Source organism: Cardiocondyla obscurior, unplaced genomic scaffold, assembly GCF_019399895.1.
Source record: "Cardiocondyla obscurior isolate alpha-2009 unplaced genomic scaffold, Cobs3.1 scaffold43_0_327834, whole genome shotgun sequence".
Lineage (NCBI taxonomy): Eukaryota > Metazoa > Arthropoda > Insecta > Hymenoptera > Formicidae > Cardiocondyla > Cardiocondyla obscurior.
In genome coordinates this window covers 140,428-162,964 of record NW_027228793.1, presented here as the reverse complement: position 1 = coordinate 162,964, position 22,537 = coordinate 140,428, and the positions used below count along the sequence as shown (strand labels likewise).

The following is a 22,537-nucleotide window of genomic DNA, read 5'->3' as shown; positions in this document are numbered from 1 at the left end:
TCGCTGGAGGATTCTATGAACAGGAATTGCTTCACGTAAATAATCCTGATGTATATCTTGTCGAAAAAGTGTTACGAAAACAAGGAAATAATGTTTATGTAAAGTGGCTGGGATTCAATAATTCACATAACTCATGGATATGCAAGAATAACGTTTTATAAGAATTTTATATAATTAAAAAAAATTTTTTATTTACAATATACAGGGTGTCCCAGACATAACGAAGGATACTGAGAGGATAGATAGAACTGATTGAGACAAGTAGAAAAGTCCCGTACCATTTTGCAAAATTCTCAACCGTTATTGAGAAAAAAAATAAAATGTATAAATTGTATAGGCGTAAGACAAATGCTGCGTGAGCGCGACAGGCGAATCGCTAGAAATTTCACTCAAGCATCCTTGTCGCTCTTACGCCTATACAATTTATACATTTTAATTTTTCAATAATGGTTGAGAATTTTAAATTTTTTATCAATCAATATCTATTCTCCCAGTATCCTTCGTTATTGTATAATATATAATGTATAATGTATAATGTATAATATATATATAAAAATTTTTTACAACGGTATTTTATAATGCCCCCATGGTAATGTTTTAATAGAATCCTGTATAATATATCGTTTATCATCATATGGACTTAAAGCAGTTTTTTCCTCACGTATAGTATACACTTCGTGCAGCTTAGATCTTATACATGTTTGCTGACGCGTCATTTCTATTTCCTCCTTCAAGCATCGTGTGTAATCATCAAACGTTATCTTCTTGGCGACAACATTACTCTTAACACCTTTAATCTTTTTGTATCTTTTTACCATCTACTCGTAATGCATACATTTTTGCTCGAAGTCCAATAAATTCAGTCATGATCGCTCCATTGTTTTCATCTTTCATCAAACCTGGTACTTTTTTATTGACTTGTGGAATACCATACACATTGTCACAAGCGTAATCACTTGTATCAAATCTATTAATATCACGTTTCATAATCTCATAAACGTCTTCGCACTCTATATGATATATAAGACTGTCTGTGTCGGTATACATAATTTTACATTTATTTTGATAAAGAGGTTGCATGTACTCATGATGAAATTCATATAAACATGTTTTAGATATGTCCAGAATGCACATTCCAACATAGATCGGTTTATTAAATTTCACTTCAAGTTTGCGCATTTCAATCGCTACCAGATTTTCGGCGAAAATGCTACGACTATGAAAATTCGGTTTCGAGATCAATGCCTCAGCACCAAATCTGCTCTCCCAATGTGTTACGAGCCTTACATCAACATGATTACGCACGTTCTCCATAGTTTTTCCAAATACTGCATTATTCATTAATTTATACAAGTTTTTTTCAAAATCATTTTTTGCAAGCGTTCTAAATTTGGTATTAAGTTCTATATAAACACGTAGCCATGGGGATTGTTTAAATTGTAATATGCGATGTATTTTTGTAAGATGCAGTCCATGATTAATACATTGCTGTAAATTGCGATAATGAATGATGTAACGCTTCTTATCATATAAGGTTGCGAGAAGCTTGTCCTGCCGCTTACCGGGTGGCTTATCGCGCGTTGGACAGAATGGTAGGTCGGCATGCGCATCGTGTAAACGTTGTGAATACTCTAAATCAACCTCGAAAATATAACCATTGGGTGAGTCTGGTGGCACACTCATCACATCAAAATTAGAAACATTGTTAACCCATTGAAAATCGGCATATGGTAGCGGTTGACACATCGCCCATCCATACAAATTATTAACATCAAAATACATTAAATATGTCGATGATTTTGATGAATCATATGACTGCATATATTTATTATTGGCACATGCATATCTGCTTGAGCATTGACTTAAACCACCGCGTATACCACGTTCAATAAACATAACCATATCAATGTCAGTAAGAAGTTCAAATTTTACACCCGTGTGTTTTAACATCGCGTCCCACGTAAAACCTGGTAAGGTGTAATAATATGCGGGATCAAGTTTGTAACTCGCTATACAGCTGTCTCTAAAGTTTTCAAATATGTCAGCTAATAACAAGACATCAGTTTTTAAATACAGATCACTGTTGTTGCACCCGGACGGTGCAAGGGGTCCGTCCTCCCGGAACTATGTGTAACTCAGTGAGGGCCGCGAATAAAAGATCACACTTGTTTTTACTTCGATGTCTTTTTATTTTTCTTTTGTTAAGTTCTTCGGTTTCGGGTAGCGTTACCCCGTCGTAGTGATTATCAGAATGACCCGCGGACATTCGGTGGCCGCGGGTTTTATACGCGACTGTTGCTAAGGCGGAAAAGCAACAGTCCGTGGATTCCGGGCGCGTAGAACAGTGACCGCGTTCGGTCATTGCCTAGGCGAAAAGTGCAAGGCGTCGATCGGTCAGCGGATTCCGCGATCGGATGATCCGATCGACTCTGGTTGTCAACCCGGCCTTCGCGTGCGTGGCCTTGCTGTTGCCAGGGTCGGGTTACAACATCCCTCCCCCCCTGGGGAGAAGAAAAGGGCCAGAGTTTTATTATGGCTGTTTTCTTCTTATCGCTGTTTACAGAAACCATTACATTAATCGGTTGCTTAATCTAATTTTCTTGCTTCGCTTATCGCTTTAAACTTATAACTTACACGGACGCGGGCGCCGTGGTTGGTTTCAACATGCGAGGAGGCGGAGGGGGTTTTTTATTCTTGTTATATTTTCTTATACCTAATATTACAATTACCGCAATTATAGCTATCACGCTTACAGTGGTACTGGCGCTCGCGGTGTACACGATTATTTCGTGTGAGGTGATACCTCCGGGCTGACTCACTGTGTTGTCTAGCTCACTGAGCTCGCCGCTTAACTTATCTAACTCTACCGGGTTCCTTATAAATGTCTCGCGTTGTATCTCTTTTACGTTCGTACCTTCCGGTAAGGCATTCGCGGGTGTAAGGCTTAGATTGTATAGAGGTAAGTGAGTAATTATGTCTGTCTCGTTAGAAGCTGCCCTTGTGCGTATCGTCATGTCGGTCGTGGTGATTTTGCATTCTCCGTATACATTCAATTTTCCCGTCCGCTCAATCAATAGTATTTTGCTCGGGTAGTTTTTGCATTGCATGTGTATCTCCTGTGTGTTTATGGTCAAAAATAACCAAGCCTGCGGCTCGCTTAGTGTCATCCAAAACGTGGCACGCGACGTGAGGTGTCGTATATCGCATTGCGTCGGTTGCTGTTCGGGTCGCGTGAGCGCCTGTATCTCACACGGGGCATTCGCCTTAACGCGATAAACCGGGTGATTCTGCATGCATATGTAGTTTTTGTTCCCACGCGTGCATTTCTTTAGCTCGTCCGCGGTTAGTAAGATATAATTCGCGTTATCTCGGTCAAACGCGATTACCTCGTTGTTTACGTTTACTACCTTAAATCTATTTTCCTTCTCTAGGACGGGTACCGGCGAGACTCTCATTACCTCATATGACTCATATTTGACGATGGGGAACTTTATAATAATTACTATCGCGTTCTTTTTATAATATGCGCTAATGTCCGCGTATTTCTGTATGTCATTCCAGCTTTGTTCGTTTACCCTAAATGGGAAGTGGTTTCCCCCTTTTAAATGCCCCGAAGCTTCTCTTAATTCTATTATTAATTTTTCTAAGGGTAGTATGCGCAGGTTTATAATGTCCGCTTTTGCGTGCGTTATAAAATCGGTTACGTCGTATACGTCGCTTATCATATTTTTAATTAATGCCTCTAATACTGACAAATAGTCTATCGCGTATAATCTGCGCGTCAACTGGTCCAGCCTCCAGCTGATATTGCTCGTTGCGTTTGCTAAAATCTGTATGTGGTGTTCCACTTTATCTTCCATCAATTTTATGTGCCCTATGGTCGTGTTTAGAATTTTTATCTGTGTCTTGGCGACATGTTGTAGTGCTTCCTGCCGCGAGTGTATAATTTCAAGTTGTTCGGTTATTTGCTCCTCGTCGTCCGCGTCCATTAATCCGAACAACGATTTTCCTAGTTTCCCTACAATGTCTATTAATCCCCTTTTTTGTACTGGCACTTCGTACATAATTCGTAGCCGGTTCAACGCGACCGTTAGCTTATCGTTCTCTGCTGCTGCTGTATATAGTATCTCCTTACACTTTGCGCCTATTTGGTCTTCCTTTGCTTTGTAGAAATTCTCGCATAATTCTTCTGCTTTAGTGACGTAGCTTTGTAAATTCTTGTACCGTGCTTCGATGGCTTCTGTGTCGGTGATTATTACGAATTTCCACACGGATTCGGTTATCTGAAGTTGTCCCTGGCCCTCGAAGTATAGCCCGGGTTCGTTCTCGAATTTGGTGATTTTGTACGGCGGTGACTGTTCACCCCTCGTACCGCCGTTTGAACCGTGTGTTGCAGCGAGAATAATTCTGAAAGGTAAATTATCTTTCAGTCTTATTATAACGCGACGCCGCTTTGGCTTTTTTTTTTTTTTTTTGTTTTGAGTGCGCGAAGTGTCCCCACGTGTCTGAAGTTTCGTTTGTTCCGGCGAAAAGGACTCTATCGCTGAGGTGAGTGCATATATTCTATTTCATTCGTGTAATATTACGGTGTCGCCTTAATCTATCCCATGAATTTTTTATGCTCGTCCCGTCAGTCTTCTCCCTGTTGTCGACGGGTACACGTCAATTTTCTTAAGTACCTTGTCTTATTTTTCGGAGTTAAACGAAAGTAAGAATACCGCGTTTTTGTTTCCGGAAAAAAAAAATTTTTTTTTTTTTTTTTTTGTGTTTCTTACATTTATTTTCCTTATAATTACTTAAGTGTACTTATATCTACAGGGTGTTCATTTGTGATTTTTTCGTTTCCAGTAAATTTTCCAAGAGAGGCAACCTTAGCATCGGGGGAGCGGTGCTACCGGTGCCACGCGCCCGGTTACATAGTGCTGTGCCAGGACCATCTCCTGGACCGGGCGCGGTACCTCGTCTGCGTGAGGTGCAGCCAGTTCTTCGAGCCGCGGATGTGTGAGGCCTGCTGCACCCCACGGACGCCGTCGCCGCCTCCCCCGCCGCGGGATGACTCCCGCCTTATTTCCGTGTGGGAGCGTCGCTACGACGTGGACCTCCGGGTCCGGGTGACGTCGACTGGCCGGGTCGTCTGGCCTCTCAACAACCGTGAGTAGTGTTCACGTATTTTTCTATGCTTTGTCCGTCCTTTGGCTTGAACCCAGCCTCTTTGAGTCCTGAGGCTGGTGTCGATTGCCTCTGCCACTGGTCCCCCTGCTGTTTATTCCTTATCCCTATTGCTTATTTACTCCTGTCCGCCTCGCTGCGCGTGATCTCTCTTCGTTTTTATTAGTGATCTATAAAAGCTTTTAGTCGGTTCGCGTGTACTCGCGTTGTTTTTCGGCCCTTTTTTATTGTATAATTAACGTCGCCGTTCCGTTCTATTATTATATACGGTCCTACCCATTTAGCATCTAATTTTTTCGATCGCCCCCTTCGTACCGTTTCGTCGTGCAGTAACACGTGGTCACCTACCTTGAATGCGCGCGGATTTATTTTCTGATCGAACGTAATTTTTGTTTTTTCCTTCTTTAGTCTGGCATTTTCTCTGGCTATCCGGTTAGCCGCGCGCAATCGCTCGCGTAATTCTTGCGCGTAATTTTCGTAAGAGTACGTTGGTTTGGGCACCGTGGTCAGTGCCGTAGGTAGCATTGCCTGGTGCCCGTACACAAGTTCGAATGGGGTGAATCCCGTGGATGTGTGGGGCGTGGTGTTATACGTGAACATCGCATAGGGTAGCCACTCATCCCAGTCGGTTTGTTCTTCATTTAGATAATGTCGCAGGTATTCCGCTAGGGTTCTATGCGATCTCTCTAGCGCTCCGTTCGTTTCAGGGTGGTAGGCGGTGGTTTGAATTTTGTTTATTTTCAATAGTTTACAGGTTTGTTTAAAGATTTCGCTTAGGAAGTTGGTCCCTTGGTCCGTGAGAATATTCTCAGGTATGCCGTGCTCGAGAATTATCTTTGTCGCGAACGCCTTGGCCACGGTAGCCGCTTCTTGGTTTGGTAACGCGATAGCCTTGCTGAACTTAGTTAGGAGATCTTGAAATGTCAGCACGTATTTATTTCCGGCGGTCGTTATCGGTAGCGGTCCCACGATGTCCAGGGCGCATTTCTCAAAGGGTTTCCCTGGCGTGTCCGTTAATATCAGCGGCATTTTCGTTTTCCGGCTTAATTTGTTCTTTTGGCAATTTACGCATTTCTGGATGTACTTTTCGATATCTTTATTCATTCCGGGCCAATTATGACGTAATTTGATCCTATTTATTGTGCGATTTACTTCCTGGTGTCCTACTAAGGGGGAGTCGTGATATTCTTGGAGTATTTTTATTTTCTCTTCTTCGCTGTACTTCTGTTCTTCGCCGGTCTCGTTTGTGCTGACTCCGATAAACTCCTCTGGCGGGTTTCTGCTGAGCGCATCCGCGTTTGTATTCTGCTTGCCTGACTTATGCACGATGTTATATGTGTACTCTTCTAATTTTAGTCTCCACCTGATTAATCGTGATCCCGGATCGTTAACATTAAATAGCCACACGAGTGGTTTATGGTCCGTGATTATTGTAAAACGCGTGCCATAAATGTACGGGCGAAAATGTTTTACTGCCCAGACTATTGCTAGTAGCTCTTTCTCCGTCGTGCTGTAATTTTTCTCCGCTTTATTTAGTATTCTGCTAGCGTATGCGATAGGGCGGTCTTCTCCTATTTCCCCTTGTGACAGAATAGCCCCGATCGCGTAGTCCGAGGCGTCGGTGGTAATCAGAAAAATTTTTTCGAAATTCGGATAGCTTAGCACAGGGGCGGTAGTTAGTTTTGTCTTTCAGTGTTTCAAAAGCTTGTTGTTGCTCCATTTCCCATTTGAAAACGCTGTCTTTTCGCGTAAGCGCGGTTAAAGGTTTTGCGGTTTTTGAAAAATTTTCGATGAATTTGCGATAATATCCCGCTAGCCCTATAAATGATTGTACGTCGCGTACTCGTTTTGGCGTCGGGAATTGTTGTATTGCAGTTAGTTTAGATGGGTCGGGTCGTATTCCTTCCTCCGTTATTATATGTCCTAAATATAAAACTTTCTTCCTGAGGAACTCGCACTTCTCAGCTTGAAGTTTCAGATTATGTTGGCGCAATCTTTTTAATACCTCCACGAGTCGCTTGTTGTGTTCGTCCAACGAGGCTCCGTAAATTACGATATCATCGAGGTACACTAGACATTTTATTCCCTGTAAGCCCGATAGTACCGAGTTCATGAGTCGTTGGAAAGTAGCTGGCGCATTTTTCAACCCGAACGGCATTCGATTGAATTCGTAATGCCCCAGTGCCGTTGAGAACGCGGTTTTCTTTTTGTGCTCCTCGTGCATAGGAATTTGGTGGTATCCTGACGCGAGGTCTAATGTTGTAAAATATTTCGCGTTTCCCAGTTGGTCTAGGATGTCAGTAATGTTCGGTATAGGGAACGAATCTCCCACTGTGGCGTCGTTTAGTTTCCGGAAATCGACTACTATCCGGAGTTTCGGGTTACCTGACGCGTCGGCTCGCTTCGGTACCACGAGTATAGGCGCATTCCACTGGCTCGTGCTTTCGCGAATAATTCCTTCGTTCATCATTTTAGCTATCTGTCGATTTACTTCTTTTTTATGGCGCTCCGGCAACCGGTAGGGTCGGCAGTTTATGGGCTTTATTCCCGCGTCGTTATTTATTTCGTGCGCTACCGCGGAAGTGTGAGAGAGAGTATCGCCAGCGAGGTAGAATGTGTCGCAAAAGTTTGCACAGATTTGCCGCAGCTTGTCGTCCTCTTCCTTGTTTAAATGTGATGTCCGCAGCTGTTCGTTTAATGCTTTTATCCGTGTCTGTACCTTGCCGTCGCTTGGCGTGTCGCGTAACGCGAGTACCGGCGCCGGGTCAGCAAATTCCGCGCGGTGAACGACCAGTCGTGGCGTCGGAAAAACTATCGGTTTTTCGGTCGTATTAATTACGCTGATAGGGCACGCGTTGTCTATCGGATCGACTAGGCAATTCCCGATCAAGATCCCGGGTGCGGGCTCGTGTGCGTAGATTATGCCCACCCGGTTTTCGTTTGTAATCGCGCGCACGATGGTCTCGCTGCGTGGCGGTAACATGATGCGAGCGTACGGATGGAGCGGGAATGTAACGCGGTTTATACTTAAGCGGCCGTTCTCTACGTCATACACGGTCCGCTGAGTCTTTAAAAAGTCCATGCCGAGAATTCCCTCGTAATCGATGGGGAAATCGTCCGGCACGACGTGCATGTCGTGGTGCACGAAGGTAGTTTTGAGGCGGATCGTGGCGTTACATTTCCCGAGGGTTTTCGCCTTATGCCCCGTTACTCCTGTTAAGGCGGTCGAGCCGGAGAAAATGGGGGTGAAACCTTTTAATTTTCCCACCTTTATAAGCGTAACCGCGGCACCTGAGTCGACGAGGAAAGTAGCCTTTCCGTTTTTCGCTTGGAGGATCGGTAGAGTGACGAGATCGAGCTGTCGACTCCTCGTGTCTTCTGCCAGGTGCGCTATTTGGTAATCTCTTGCGAGTCGGGTCTCCTGCTGGCGCGGCGGAACAGCGGTTCCCGGGCCGCTTCCTATCATATCTGTATTCGGTTCTCTCTCTTGGCAATGCGCGGTGTTAACTGCAGGGGCCCTCCTCGGCGGGGGGTGCAATCGGGAGTCGCGTCTAATGTTTTCACGAGGTCCCGTCTCGCGTTTCAGGCGTCGGCATTCCTCGCGCGTGTGCCCGGGTATGTTGCAATAGGAGCAATGTTTCGTTGTGGTGTGCACGCGCGGCGGGTGATCGGCTCGCGGTAACGGGAAACGTTGCGCGTAACGGCTCGAGCGACACGCGAATCCCGCGTGTCCTTGCTTCCCGCATTTTTGACAGGCTGGCGGGGGGCGTCGCGGCGGCGGGTCGCGGTCCAGGAAGGATCGCGTCGGTATACCGCGTTGTCTTTCCTCCATGGCCGCCCCCGCGATGGCCTGTTGCAGCGTAGTATAATTCCGCGACCGTACGATCATTTGAGTATACGGAAGGAGTCCGGCCTGGTAATTTTGTAGCACTTGTTCCTGTATGGAATTCCAAATGCCGCGTTTCTCGTCATCTGAATATTTCGGATTTTCGCTTAAGGCGTCGTATAGTTCAGTCGCGAGGGAGTCCGCTCGGAATCCAAAAGCTTGCGCGCTTTCCCCATGTCGTTGTCGCAGATTATTAAAGTCAATTTGTAGGTACGAGGTGCCCCGTCGTTGCACGTACGCTTCCTCTATTTCGCTTAGGAATTGTGAGAATCCGACGACTTTCCTAGTCTCGAAACGCGACAGCGCGCGTCCCGTCAATTTTGTGTACAGTATTGCGGCTAATAATTCGTTTTCGTCCGCCGGGTCTATTTTTCGCGCGACGTATTCGCAGGCTTTAATAAATTTTTTGGCGTGCGTCTCGTTTCCGTCGAAAGAAGGGATCGTTTCGAGGGCATGCTTCATCGACAGGTATTGCCGGGGGTTGTCCAAAGAGAATCGTACGTCATCGCGGTCTTGAGTTAGCGGTTCCCGTCGTGCGGCTACCGGCTCCGATGTCCGTGTGGAGTGGAGCGGTTCTCGCAACGTGCTTAGCTCGATTTCTACCCGATCTAGGCGCCTGTTTATTTCTTGTATGGCGTCCAAGATCGTACTTTAAGTATCGCTATGGGGTGCCGATGAGCGCCTCCGTGTGATCGGAGAAGGGGGTTCGGGTCTGGGCCGCTTTATTACAGTGTCGGCGGTTGTCACAGGGGTGCCGCCGGCGGCTTCCTCCCTTGACTCACTCGTTCCGTCGCGATCGCCATGGTCTGTTACCATGAAAATTTGCTCGCCGAGGCTTGTTTCAACTGGTTGATTTTCATAGGGCCTTGAGGAGGTCCCTTGATTATCGCGGGTAGAGTTTCGGCCGCGTCGTCGCATTTCTAACTCGTCTACTATTTCCGCGGGATCAAATATACTACTGTCGTATGAGGTAAGAGAGAATTCGCCGCGTTGCGATACGTTGCTTATATCGCTACCTGTTTCTTCTAATAGCCTCTTCCGGTCGCTTTTTTGCGTTTCGTCGGTAAGTCGTGCTAAATTTAAGTCGGTTTCGTCGCACGGTTCGGTTTCTTCGCGCGGATCAAGTTCGGCTGAGCTTTCGCTATCGCTCTCTGTATTTAATGCCCGACGCACGTTATCGTGGATTTCGCGTAGGGCGGCGGCTGCAATGCCTATGGGGTTCTCAGGGGGTGGTCGCCGTGCCCGGCGGCCTGATTCGCTATGTAGCCAAGATTCGTTGGCTATTTGGGCTCGCAAACCGGAGTCTTCGTCCGACATCGACTAGTCGGGTTAAGATTTACAATAAAATTATATTTCGGACTTACACTAACGCAAGGTGTCGCATGGCGCTGTCTCTGCTTCCGGGTTTTCTCGTTGCCTTTCCCTTCCGATCCTTGTCCACGGCTGTCCGTTCCTTCGAGTGGCTGCGGCCGGGCTGCTGCTACCTCGGCTTATCTCCCAGCTGTTTGGCCTCTCCGGTGTCGAGCGCGTGCGATATCGGCAGAACCGCTGCTTGTGCTGTCCTAGTCCTCTTCTTCTGTGTAGGATGAGTCCGACGTCTTACTTTTGTTTTCTGTTTCAGAGATCTTCTATATGGCCCGTCGTGAATAACGGGACGTCGCCGGAGCGGTGCCTCGCCGGGGGGGCGGATCCCACCGTTGCCACCAGAAATGTTGCACCCGGACGGTGCAAGGGGTCCGTCCTCCCGGAACTATGTGTAACTCAGCGAGGGCCGTGAATAAAAGATCACACTTGTTTTTACTTCGATGTCTTTTTATTTCCCTTTTGTTAAGTTCTTCGGCTTCGGGCAGCGTTACCCCGTCGTAGTGATTATCAGAATGACCCGCGGACATTCGGTGGCCGCGGGTTTTATACGCGACTGTTGCTAAGGCGGAAAAGCAACAGTCCGCGGATTCCGGGCGCGTAGGACAGTGACCGCGTTCGGTCATTGCCTAGGCGAAAAGTTCAAGGCGTCGATCGGTCAGCGGATTCCGCGATCGGATGATCCGATCGACGCTGGTTGTCAACCCGGCTTTCGCGTGCGTGGCCTTGCTGTTGCCAGGGTCGGGTTACAACACTGTATTCTCCGAGCGTTTGAATTGAGAATCGTTGCCAGATATCTATAGCGTGTGCATAATCATTTTCGGATACTGTATCATCAGTCAATGAGCTGTAAAATGATTCAAGTGGAGGCAAACATACATCTTCCAATTTTTCAATACTATCAACATATTCATATGGAAAGACTCCTTTACGTGTTAATAAATCAAAATTTTCATTAGTTAGATTAGAAAATTCATATCGCGACACTCGCAATTTATCTTTACTTAGAAATGATGCTAACTTCTCAAGACTTGTATTTAGAAATTTAAATAAATCAATAAACCTTAATTTTATACAATTATTTCTATTATCAGTGGTGCTTTTAACATTTTTTGTAAATGATATATATTTCTCTTTCGTTATGGGAAGCAGTTTTATAGTTCCTTCATAGGCAGTTGCAATTTCTTTGATAATAAAATGTGCATCGTAACCCGATAAATTATGAAAAACTATGGGAATACAATTCGAATCCATATAATTTATATTACAATTTGAATGTGCTGGTCCTCTATATCGACCGGTTAAGTGACAGTGATCGCGGACTCGTATGTCATCTGATACAAATGGTTTTTCACATATGTGACAATGTGTAGCTTTGTTAAAATTTTCCAACTCGTCTCGTGTAAAATCAGCCATGGGTACATTAGCTGATAAAATTGTTTTTACATTATGCGCTAAATTTTTAAGTTCCTCGGCGAACCATGCAACACAGTTATTACCGCAATGAAACCGATACATTGATAGCGACTTGTTGTATGAACAGCATACATAATACCCTATGCTAAAAACCTTATGATGTTGGTGTTTAAGATCATTAGATGATGCTATTCGAACGTTTTAAACGCCAGACTATCGAATGCCGTCAGAGCGACGCCAGTCTGGTTATATGAGAGGCTTTGTTTCAAATGATATTATTTTTCTGTCACCATAAGAATCTACTCGAAAGAAACTATTCAAAATTTTCCGTGCCTTATCTCACTTAAGACGGGACGGTCCCGAACGAAACCTAAGATGCTCTTTGTTACAATAGAAAACTGCTCTGCTCTCTTTGAAGCAATGCCTCTCAAGTCAGTCGCCTTCTTGAACGCATTAAGAACGCATCTCTCGCTAATACTATCGCGGCCAGCAGAGCCATTCTTGCTAAATTTAAAACATTGTAATAATTTCTATCCTTTCGAGCCCAGCAGTGGCTAAGTGTTAATCAGTGCAAAAAAAAAGGAAATAAAATTTATAAAGTGCAACCTGTATTCAAGTTTTTCGTCCGAACCTCCATCTTAGTGCAAACATTTTTTGGTCCTTCGAGCCGGATACGCATATCCTTGCCTTTCGAAAAACTTGTTACAGTGCAGTGTTGTGCAAAAGTCTAAATCGACATGAGTCAAAGCATGGATTCATTAATCCGTAGCCAGACGGATTTGTACGGGCGTATTTCACGCTCGGTGGAAAATTTAAAAAAGGGAGGTGCGGCTAAAATCACTCCCGGCTCCATCGAGACTCGCTTGAGACTTCTCGATAATTACTGGAGCAAATTCGAAAAGGGTCATGAAACTCTTCATACGAGTTTTTGGACGGAACTTGCCGAGCATGATTATGTTAAGGCCGATGCCTATAGCATGGTCGAAGAAGCCTACGTCTCGCAGCGGGCGATCTTGATGGATCTCGCCGAAGAACATCGCAAAACGGAGGAAAAATCCGAGCTCTCCCTGCGTGAGAGCGAAGTTTCCTCTCGACGCCAGCTTCCTCGCATTCAACTGCCTACTTTTTTTGGAAAATTTGAGGACTGGCCCGCATTCAAGGATCTTTTCCAATCAATGATAGCCCGAGATTCATCATTAATGGAGGTAGAAAAACTCCATTATTTACGCTGCTGTCTCAAGGGTGAGGCAGAGCAGTTAGTAAAAAATATTCCTACCACCGCCGATAACTATGAACGAGTTTGGACTATGTTGAAAGAATATTATGCTAATAAACGTATGCTTGTGCGATCCTGCTTTTCAACATTTACCTCATTGCCAAAGATGCGGACGGAGTCTGTCCAAGAACTAAGACGACTCTTCCATAATGTACTTCAGACTGCCGGAACAATGGAAGGAATTCGCCGCCCCATTACTGACAACGATCTCTTTATTCATTTAGTGATCGAACTATTAGATTCTCGTTCACGCCGCGAGTGGGAAACAACGATCGGTGGCACTACCGAACCACCCACCTTTGAAGAGTTAAAAACTTTTGGAAAATCGATTGCGGGCTTTAGAAGCTCTATACCCTGCGGGACATGACACCTCGACAAAAACAACGACTGTTTCCAAGCCAGCCCGAGCTTTGGTTACGCACACCGCGCCGTTTACCACGGGAGGTAAGCCCTCCTCATGCTTTTTATGCAAGGGAGACCATTATATCCTTGCATGTAGTGAGTTCTCCAGGAAAGGGCCTGCAGCGCGCCGAGACTATGCCGCCGAAAATAGTTTGTGCATCAATTGCTTTGGAAAGCATGCCGTTAGCCAGTGTCCTTCAAAGAAAAGTTGTGTCTCCTGCGGAAGACGGCACCACTCAACCATTCACGAAACCTTCCTGCGAAGCCCAGCAATCATGCACAGAACAACTCAACCAGCAGGTTCATTGCCAGCAGGTTCAACTTCAACAGGTCCGTCAACCAACTCGTCGCAAAAGCCGGAAGAGCGTCCCGCCACGCAAAGCGCCTCAGTCACGTCTCTCCATTTGCGTAATTATGTAACTGGACGAGTCTGTAACGAGACGAGTCTAGGACGAGAAGTATAACAAAAAAATAATAGTGCGAGCGCTCATAGACCCGGGTTCGGAGGTATCAATTATTTCGGAAGCTCTCGTAGAAAAACTACGTTTACCCCGAAAATCCGACACCACCACAATTTTCGGCATTGGTGGCGATAAAACTTGTTACGCGCGCGGTCGTGTAAATTTCAATTTAAAATCTTGCGTAAATCAGGACTTTTGTGTAACGATTTCGGCATTAATTTTACCCCGTGTTACCGTTAATACGCAGCGTATTATTAACTGTGACGTCTCGACTTATAGATTTAGGGATTTCTAGGGAAATAGTGAAAAGGACCAGAGCGTCGATATTTTAATTCTCCTCTCTAGGTACCCTAGGGTCTAGGTTGGAGTTGCTCTTCTTTAGTTTAAGGGGCAATCTGCATGCACCGATTATACCCCGGGATGGCAAGAGCCGTTTCTGCCTTATCGTAAGAAGTTACAAGAGTAGATCTTTTTATTTTAGTTTTTATTCTCCTTAGGTGTACAATTACTAATTATCTTATTAAATAATCTGTCTATTGTTTTGGGAGGATTTTCGCCCAGGACTTCCACGTCGGTGTCGGAAGTAGTAAGATCGATGGTTTCGATTATTCGGGGAGGGCGGTGGACAGTAATAAAATGGCCCTTTTGAATGGTAAGAATTCTAGGGCCTCTGGGCTTCGATGGCCCAGGTTGCGGGTCTTTCGGGGCGGTCTTCTCGGGTGCCCCGAACGAACTGGGAGGGGGAGAACTTGAAGGATGGTTGGCGGCCTCTTTCTCTGCGGCGATGAGCTCCCTCAAACGCCGATAAATCTCCGCCCTTTCACGCCTTTTCTTTCCGCCTCTATATTTTTTCCTCCATACCATCTAGAATCATAATGCGTAAATGCAGACGATTTTCATCGAGCTTGCACTATTAAGCAAATGATTTTATGGAATAAGAAAGGAGAATTGTGATGCGGAAGGTATGCCTATTGTCTTTGAATTGCATGAATCGCAGACGACCGTTCAGATCGTGGTGCGGCTATGCGTCAAAATACTAATTAAGCACATTACTCGCAGACAATTGGAGAGAAGGGAAATTGTAATGCAGAAGTGTGCTGATCGAGGTGGAGTTGCACGTATTTGCAAACAATCCTTCAGATCGTAATGCAATTGTGCATCTGCGTTTCGATTATGCACATGCTTGCAGACGATTTTAAGGAAAGGTGGAATCGTGGTATATTGAGATACAGACGATTGTAAGGAGAAGGAAATTTAATTGCGAAATGCCAGGATTCGTATTTAAGATGGCGAATATTGCAGACGACCCTTTGGTCGTGATGCACTGTTCGCAGCGAAAATCGAACCTGCACTGTTGAGCAATTAATGATTGAAATAAGAAAGGCTTGATTTGCGAAAAGTTAAGATTTGTTAAGTAAGATGGCGAGTAATTGCAGACAACCCTCAGGTCGTGATGCACATTTCGCAGCGAAACAACAAATCTATACTATTAAGCAAATATTGAGGAATGAGAGGGATCCGATTTGCAAAATGCGAGAATTTGTATTTTGAGATGGCGAGTACTGCAGACAACCCTCAGGTCGTAATGCAAGCTTCGCAGCGGAAAAACAAATCTGCACTTTTGAGCAATCGGTTTGATAATTTATTAGGAAACAAAGGTATGGTTTAATACAGAGGAGGAAGAGAAAAACGACTTAGCGGCCAATATTAACTTTTACGCTCTAATCGTTCTCTTTAAGCCCCTAAGGCTTGTAGATGTACCAATAATTAGTCACATCTATTTTTCTTAATATTAAGAGGATCGAGTTTAGAGATGGGAAGAATTATTTCAAAATTTAATCAACTTACTTTGAGTTTATTAAAAAGAAGACACGGCGCCTTTACAAATCGGATGGTTGGTCCAGACAGACGCAGCGTGATTCGGTTACAGCGGCTTCGTGACCCTCGGGTAGCTTCCGCAATTACACACTTCTTGGATTTTTGAAAAAGACTGAACGCTCGCTCGGGCCGCGGGCCCGCTTATATAGGTCTAGCATCCCTTGCATTAGACGACAGGGAAGGGGGCCTTTTGCGTCTTAGATTTTCGGTATGACGCGGCTAGCGGCGGAGAAATCGTATGGAATTCTTCGTACATGTACTGTTTATTAATTTGGGGGTTTCGGTCCCCTAGCGTTGATAGCGGTGCGATTGAAACCTGTAGCTCTGAATGTTATTGTTAGATATCGCGAAACTATGCGTTCCTAGAATTGGCGACTGATCTAATGCCGTGCGAAAGTTTATTCTCACGCGTTTTAAGTTTTAAGCATTCAGAGTCACAGATAAATCTTGCGGGTATATTAAAATAATTATTTATAAAAATTATGCAGGTACACATGAGAGTAAACTCGTTAATATTCTTAATTTCAATTTTTTAAAGAGAAAGATGTATGCGCTCGTGTGTACGTGCATTTACAATGGACGTGATATAATTGTGACAAGTAATTTTAATTAATAATTATCGGCGCGCTTATGATTATCGCAATACTGCGCCTGTGGAATGGCAGCGCGGCTGACAAGCATGGTTGCCAGTTAGCCATTCGGTAGGCGCTGAATACATGTACTGGGGTGCTCTCATATGGTAACATGGATGATCTCTTTTCTTAAAAGTAATTTTAATACTTAAGTAAAATATCCTTAAATAGGATCGTTCGGTATCACTAAAAGTATTAAATTTGGTAAACTCTAAGAAAAGGTGGTAGTGCTGGCGAAAGTGATACAGATTTAATATTACAAAATTCAGTAAACGAATGTTACTTTCTGTAATCATTAAATTATTAAATTATTGAATTTTAGTTTATTCCACGTGTTCTTAGAGTTTTAATAATGGAATTTTCCTTTGGTGATCAATAGTCAGCCAGAGACATCGGCTTAGCCGTAGTGTTTATCGTATGTCAGCAGATAGAGCGCGGCGCCTCCATTTTGTGTATCTCATAAATTAAGCAATTAGGGACCGCGTGTGCGACTCGAGGATCCGATGTCTTGGGCTGTTTATTGTTCGCACTCTTGGCTTTTGGCGCCTTCTTGGCTGGCTCTTGTTCAAAGGAAAAATACTTATTCTAATAATCTATAATTATTTGGCAGAACGCGTTGCATTTTATCAATTTAATAGAACAAGTTTTTCGAAAGCGCGAGAGTATACGGTGGTATAAGAGAATGAGTCGCGCACGGCTCATGAATTGTTAATATATGGAAAAATTATGTATTAATGTAATCAAGTTCCTTTAAATTGACATTATGCGTAAATATTTTAGAATGTCGCTGTACGTTCTGTTTTATCATTAACATATGGGTTATTATTCTTAAAGTCTACCATAGATTATTTCTTACGGAGAGGGACCGTCTATCCAAAAGACCAGGTTGAGAATCTTCACTCTCGTGTCATTGGTCGAATCGATTTTACTAGGATCTAGGAACTTTATTTAGTGGAAATTTTAATTTCTGACGTCACATAACAATAACGAATCATGGCCACATTTGCAAGGCCTAGTGCTTGCTGATCCTGAATTTTCCTCTAACGATCCGATAGATTTAATTTTAGGAGCGGAAGTTCACGCCATTATAATAGAAAATGGTTTGCGAAAGGGCACAGCTAAAATGCCCATAGCTTTAAAAACAGCTTTAGGATGGATTTTATCCGGATCTACGGGTGAAATTCAGTCTGCTTCTTTTGTCTCAATAAATCATTGCCAAACTCAAGAAAATATAGTAGAACTGGTATCACGTTTCTGGCAACAGGAAGAATTACCATTAAAACCAATTCCTCTTACCGACGCAGATCGAAAGTGCGAGGAATTCTTTATTGAAACCACTCAACGATTGCCATCAGGCCGCTATATGGTCAGACTACCGTTCGCTAAGCAAGGTCCGGAATTTGCAAACTCTCGACCATCATCAATTAATATTTTTTCTAAGTTAGAAAAACGCCTTGACTCACAACCACAATTACAATTTCAATACAATTATTTTTTACACGAGTACGAAATGTTAGGACACATGTCCAAAACAACGCCTCCGACATTTGACAAGCATTATTACCTGCCTCATCATGGGGTATTTAAGAGCAATGACCCTAATTCAAGATTACGAGTAGTTTTCAATGCCTCTGCACGCTTTAAAAATTCAGAGTCCCTTAATGATGTATTGCTTAACGGTCCTAACCTACTTCCTGCTGTTACACCGTGGTACGGTGCGAGTGTGGGTCCGTTCGCCGGAACGTGTGCCACCAGTTGAGAGGAGCCGGGTGTAGGCGAATAAATACTTGTCTTTTAAAAACGTGCTGTACTTGTTTTATTTCTTTCGTTGATACACTTGTTACGCGTCACGTTTCTCCTGATAGGAGTGCCCGCGACGGCTTCCGAGCCGTCGCTCATATACTCGGCCAAGTTGCAACCTCAGCGAGTTTCGGCCGCGGTGGTTGACCGGAGAGGTTCGTCAACCGCGCGGCCTTTTAATAATTGTTAAATGTTCATTTCCTTGTTTCGACATCGGACGATAATCCCGAGGTCCTTGCCCGATGTCGAAATACGCAAGGTATTTCCGGGGTGATTTGCAACCAGAGCGCATTCTTTGAAGTGCAGCTCAGGTTACAACACTGCACTTTCTGATATAATTTCTAATTGGCGACGGTATCAGATAGCTATAACCACAGACATTGAAAAAATGTATCGGCAGATTGAAATTCACCCAGAGGATCGAGACTACCAGCGGATAATTTGGCGTCCGAGTTCTCTTTATGAATATTTTGATTATAAATTAAATACTATTACTTACGGATTATGTTCTGCGCCATATTTAGCTAACAGAGTAATTAAGCAATTAGCTCTCGATGAAGCGAACAATTTTCCCTTAGGTGCATCGGTTCTCCGTCATGAAATATACATGGACGATATTTTGACTGGCGCAGACTCAGTATCATCCGCAAAGGTCTTAATTACGCAATTAATTAATATTTGCACGGCGGGCGGCTTCCCCTTAGCCAAATGGTCGTTCAATAGCAATGAACTAAGCAAAATAATACCGACACCTGAACCAAGCAAGGGTCCAGTAGATTTTCACAGTGACATTACGCATACTATTTTAGGCCTTCGCTGGAATCCTACAGAGGATTTCTTTTATTTTCATGTAACACCAATAGAAAATCAAGTACCTACAAAAAGAATAGTGCTGTCCGAAACAGCTCGGCTTTTCGATCCTCTCGGCTGGCTTGCGCCGGTTATTATTAAAGCAAAAATCTTAATCCAAACGCTCTGGCTTAAGGGAAATGATTGGGATCATCCGTTAGATAAAGATGATTTCAATTTATGGCATCAATTTCGCAATGAATTAATAAAATTGTCGGAAATTAAAATACCGCGATGGCTTATGACCACGGAAACAACATCTTTAATAGAATTACATGGCTTCGCAGATGCCTCCGAGCGAGCCTACGCTGCAGTAATTTTTGTTAAAATTAGTCAGAATAATGAATTTAAAATATCATTATTACAAGCCAAAACTCGCGTAGCACCGCTAAAAAAAATATCTTTACCTCGATTAGAATTGTGCGCCGCCACTCTTTTAACTCGATTAGTTGTTCACGTTCAAGCTACTATAAAATTAAAATTTAATAGCATTAATCTATGGTCTGATTCTACCGTAACTCTTGCCTGGCTCAAGGGTCACCCCTCAAAATGGACCACCTATGTAGCGAACCGCGTATCGGAAATCCAGCAAGCATTACCATCTGCTTACTGGAACCATATTCCAGGTCATGAAAATCCTGCCGACTGCGCTTCTCGCGGTCTCTTGCCAAGCGAACTACAAAATCACCCGCTCTGGTGGTCAGGCCCGAAATGGCTCAGGCAAAATAATATTGAACAACCAAATCTAAGTAATTTTGAAATTAATTCTGAAGAATTAATTGCTGTTAAAAACGAGCAAAGGTCTCACGTATTTACTATAACCACGTTACCAAAAGAGAATGAATTATTATTAAAATTCTCAACATTACTTAAGTTATTAAGAGTCACTGCATTATGCCGACGCTGGCTAAAGGGAAGCTCAAAGGGACCATTATCTTGGTCTGAAATAAATAAATCACTTAACTTCTGGATCCTAACAACACAGCGACTTTGGTTCTCAGAAGAAATTAAATTATTGACTGAGGGAAAATCGCTTTCTCGAAATAATGCTTTATCTTCTCTGTCTCCTATTATAAGCGAGATCGGAATTTTAAGAATCGGCGGTCGATTACGAAATGCGTCATTGTCACGGGATCAGCAGCACCCGATAATATTACCCAAGCGCTCAAACTTAACCTTTTTAATCATAGATCATTACCACAAAAAGACCCTGCATGGGGGACCGCAACTGACACTGTCAACCATAAGGCAACGCTATTGGCTTATGGGAGGCAGAGCATCAGTAAAGGAGCACATTAAAAACTGCGTACCATGTGTTCGTTGGAGAGGCACATCTCCGCATCCTCAAATAAGCGATTTACCGCAAGCTCGGGTTACGGTAAATCGTCCATTTTTAAATACCGGAATAGATTACGCTGGACCTTTAATGGTCAAAACAAGCAAGGGTCGAGGGCAACGAGCCCATAAAGCATTCTTGGCCATTTTTATATGTTTTTCCACGCGCGCAATACATATTGAATTGGTCTCAGATTATACAACAGCAGCCTTTTTAGCAGCCCTCCGGCGTTTTATTTCTAGGAGAGGAATTTGTTCCACGATTTCAAGCGATCGAGGGACTAATTTTGTCGGAGCAGACAAAGAATTACGAAAATTCTTTGCTGAAAGTATAAAGAGTAAGGAATTTACTCAAACCATTGCAAATCAAGCAATTAAATGGAAATTTAATCCTCCATCTGCACCTCATTTCGGCGGAATTTGGGAGGCTGCTGTTAAGGCTACGAAACATCATATCCGACGGGTCATCGGAGAGGCTACTCTAACGTTTGAGGAAATGTACACTTTATTAACGCAAATTGAAGCGTGTTTAAATTCTAGGCCTTTGATACCACTCTCCGATGATCCCGAGGATCTAGAAGCACTAACTCCAGGACACTTCCTGATAGGAAATGCGTTAAATGCTGTGCCCGAGCCATGCTTAGCTAATGTATCCGACAATAGACTTTCCCGCTGGGAACTCGTGCAAAAAATGCGTGACCATTTCTGGCGGCGTTGGTCAGCCGAATATTTGCCCACGCTAAATATACGCTCTAAATGGCGAACAACTCAGCCAAATTTGCAAGTAGGCATGCTCTGCCTAATCAAAGGTGAAACAACGTCGCCAGGTAAATGGCCTCTTGCACGAATTATAGGAACTCATCCGGGTTCTGATGGGCAAGTTAGGGTGATAACAGTACGCACTGCATCATCCACATTTACGCGACCCGCCGTTAAAATTGTTCCTTTGCCTGTACAAGATACTTCCTTTGCAAAAAATTCGTCAGCTTCTGACGAGGCGGGCGGAAATGTTTAAGATCATTAGATGATGCTATTCGAACGTTTTAAACGCCAGACTATCGAATGCCGTCAGAGCGACGCCAGTCTGGTTATATGAGAGGCTTTGTTTCAAATGATATTATTTTTCTGTCACCATAAGAATCTACTCGAAAGAAACTATTTGTGGGTGCGGATTTGCCCGCACCTCAACAGATGACGGTTCCGGTATCACCTGCGGCCGGCCGTCGGCGCAAGCAATTGATAGTGCCGCGCACTATCTTCTCCCTTGCCTAGCAACAGCCTGGCTTGGCAACGGGACCCTGGACCCTGGACCTCATACCTTCTGGAAGCTTTTTCGTCAGCTTCCGCTGACGCAGCATTGCATCAGCTCGCGTGATGCATCGGGAAGTCCCGTCTTTAACAAAGGGCTGATAAGCCACAAAGAGGCTTCCTCTTGCGCTTCCTTGCTGGCGACGCTTTGGAGCGTCAGTCCAGCACTCGAAGTCGTTCCGCGCGCACGCGACGATTTTCCCCCTTTAACTTTATATCGAATCTTCGTATTTCCTTTGTCATCGTCTGAATTCCTTTTTTACATTAACTTTATATTGGTTTTTATATTGGTGAAATATACTCTTATTATTGGTACTTTATTTCTTGGGTTATTTTGCTATCCTGCGCGTTCCCTATCCCGCGAGTTAGTGAGATTCCCAAATTGGTGACCCCGACGTGATCTGAGTGTTCTGTCGCCCAAGTGACTACTCTTTTCTTGACTTGACTCCAAGTTATTTGTGCGCGAGTTCTTGTGAACATGGCCAACATGCTCACCCCGTCGAAGGAGATGTCCTCCGCTGAATCGGACCAGCCTGCGACAGGCGAGGCTGCCTCGGCCGATTACGTCGACCTGACTCGCAACGACGGGCCAACGGCTTCCCCTCGTGCGGCTCAATCAACGCCTCACGCGGCGCCTCCGCCGCCGCGCGTGCCTGGCACTCATCCGGAGGAAACTTCGGAGCTGGCAGCCAGCTGCCGACTTCCGGCCTTTTGGAAGGACAACCCAGAGTTGTGGTTCTTCCAGGTGGAAGCCACCTTTCAA

At 44.3% G+C, this 22,537-nt stretch overlaps 3 protein-coding genes and 1 pseudogene across 3 annotated transcripts; 3 read left to right on the top strand and 1 right to left on the bottom strand.

The window, feature by feature from the left end:
- Positions 1-521: 521 nt before the first annotated feature.
- Positions 522-1,683, bottom strand: LOC139112723 (uncharacterized; annotated as a pseudogene).
- Positions 1,684-12,570: 10,887 nt separating this feature from the next.
- Positions 12,571-13,476, top strand: LOC139112709 (uncharacterized). Its single transcript, XM_070673779.1, has one exon. The coding sequence runs from the start codon at positions 12,571-12,573 to the stop codon at positions 13,474-13,476; it is 906 nt and encodes a 301-aa protein (XP_070529880.1).
- A 2,048-nt stretch (positions 13,477-15,524) lies between these two features.
- Positions 15,525-18,241, top strand: LOC139112708 (uncharacterized). Its single transcript, XM_070673778.1, has 2 exons — positions 15,525-15,630; positions 17,493-18,241. The coding sequence occupies exons 1-2, from the start codon at positions 15,525-15,527 to the stop codon at positions 18,239-18,241; spliced, it is 855 nt and encodes a 284-aa protein (XP_070529879.1).
- A 429-nt stretch (positions 18,242-18,670) lies between these two features.
- Positions 18,671-21,481, top strand: LOC139112705 (uncharacterized). The gene has a single exon (XM_070673777.1). It carries the CDS (start codon positions 18,671-18,673, stop codon positions 21,479-21,481), a length of 2,811 nt encoding a protein of 936 aa, XP_070529878.1.
- The last annotated feature ends 1,056 nt before the right edge of the window (positions 21,482-22,537 follow it).

Coding starts and splice junctions, on each gene's coding strand:
- LOC139112708 (XM_070673778.1), top strand. CDS start 15,525: ATGGCGAGTACTGCAGACAACCCTCAGGTCGTAATGCAAGCTTCGCAG. Junction 15,631..17,492: donor TAATTTATTAGGAAACAAAG/GTATGGTTTAAT, acceptor CACATTTGCAAG/GCCTAGTGCTTGCTGATCCT.
- LOC139112705 (XM_070673777.1), top strand. CDS start 18,671: ATGTATCGGCAGATTGAAATTCACCCAGAGGATCGAGACTACCAGCGG.
- LOC139112709 (XM_070673779.1), top strand. CDS start 12,571: ATGAGTCAAAGCATGGATTCATTAATCCGTAGCCAGACGGATTTGTAC.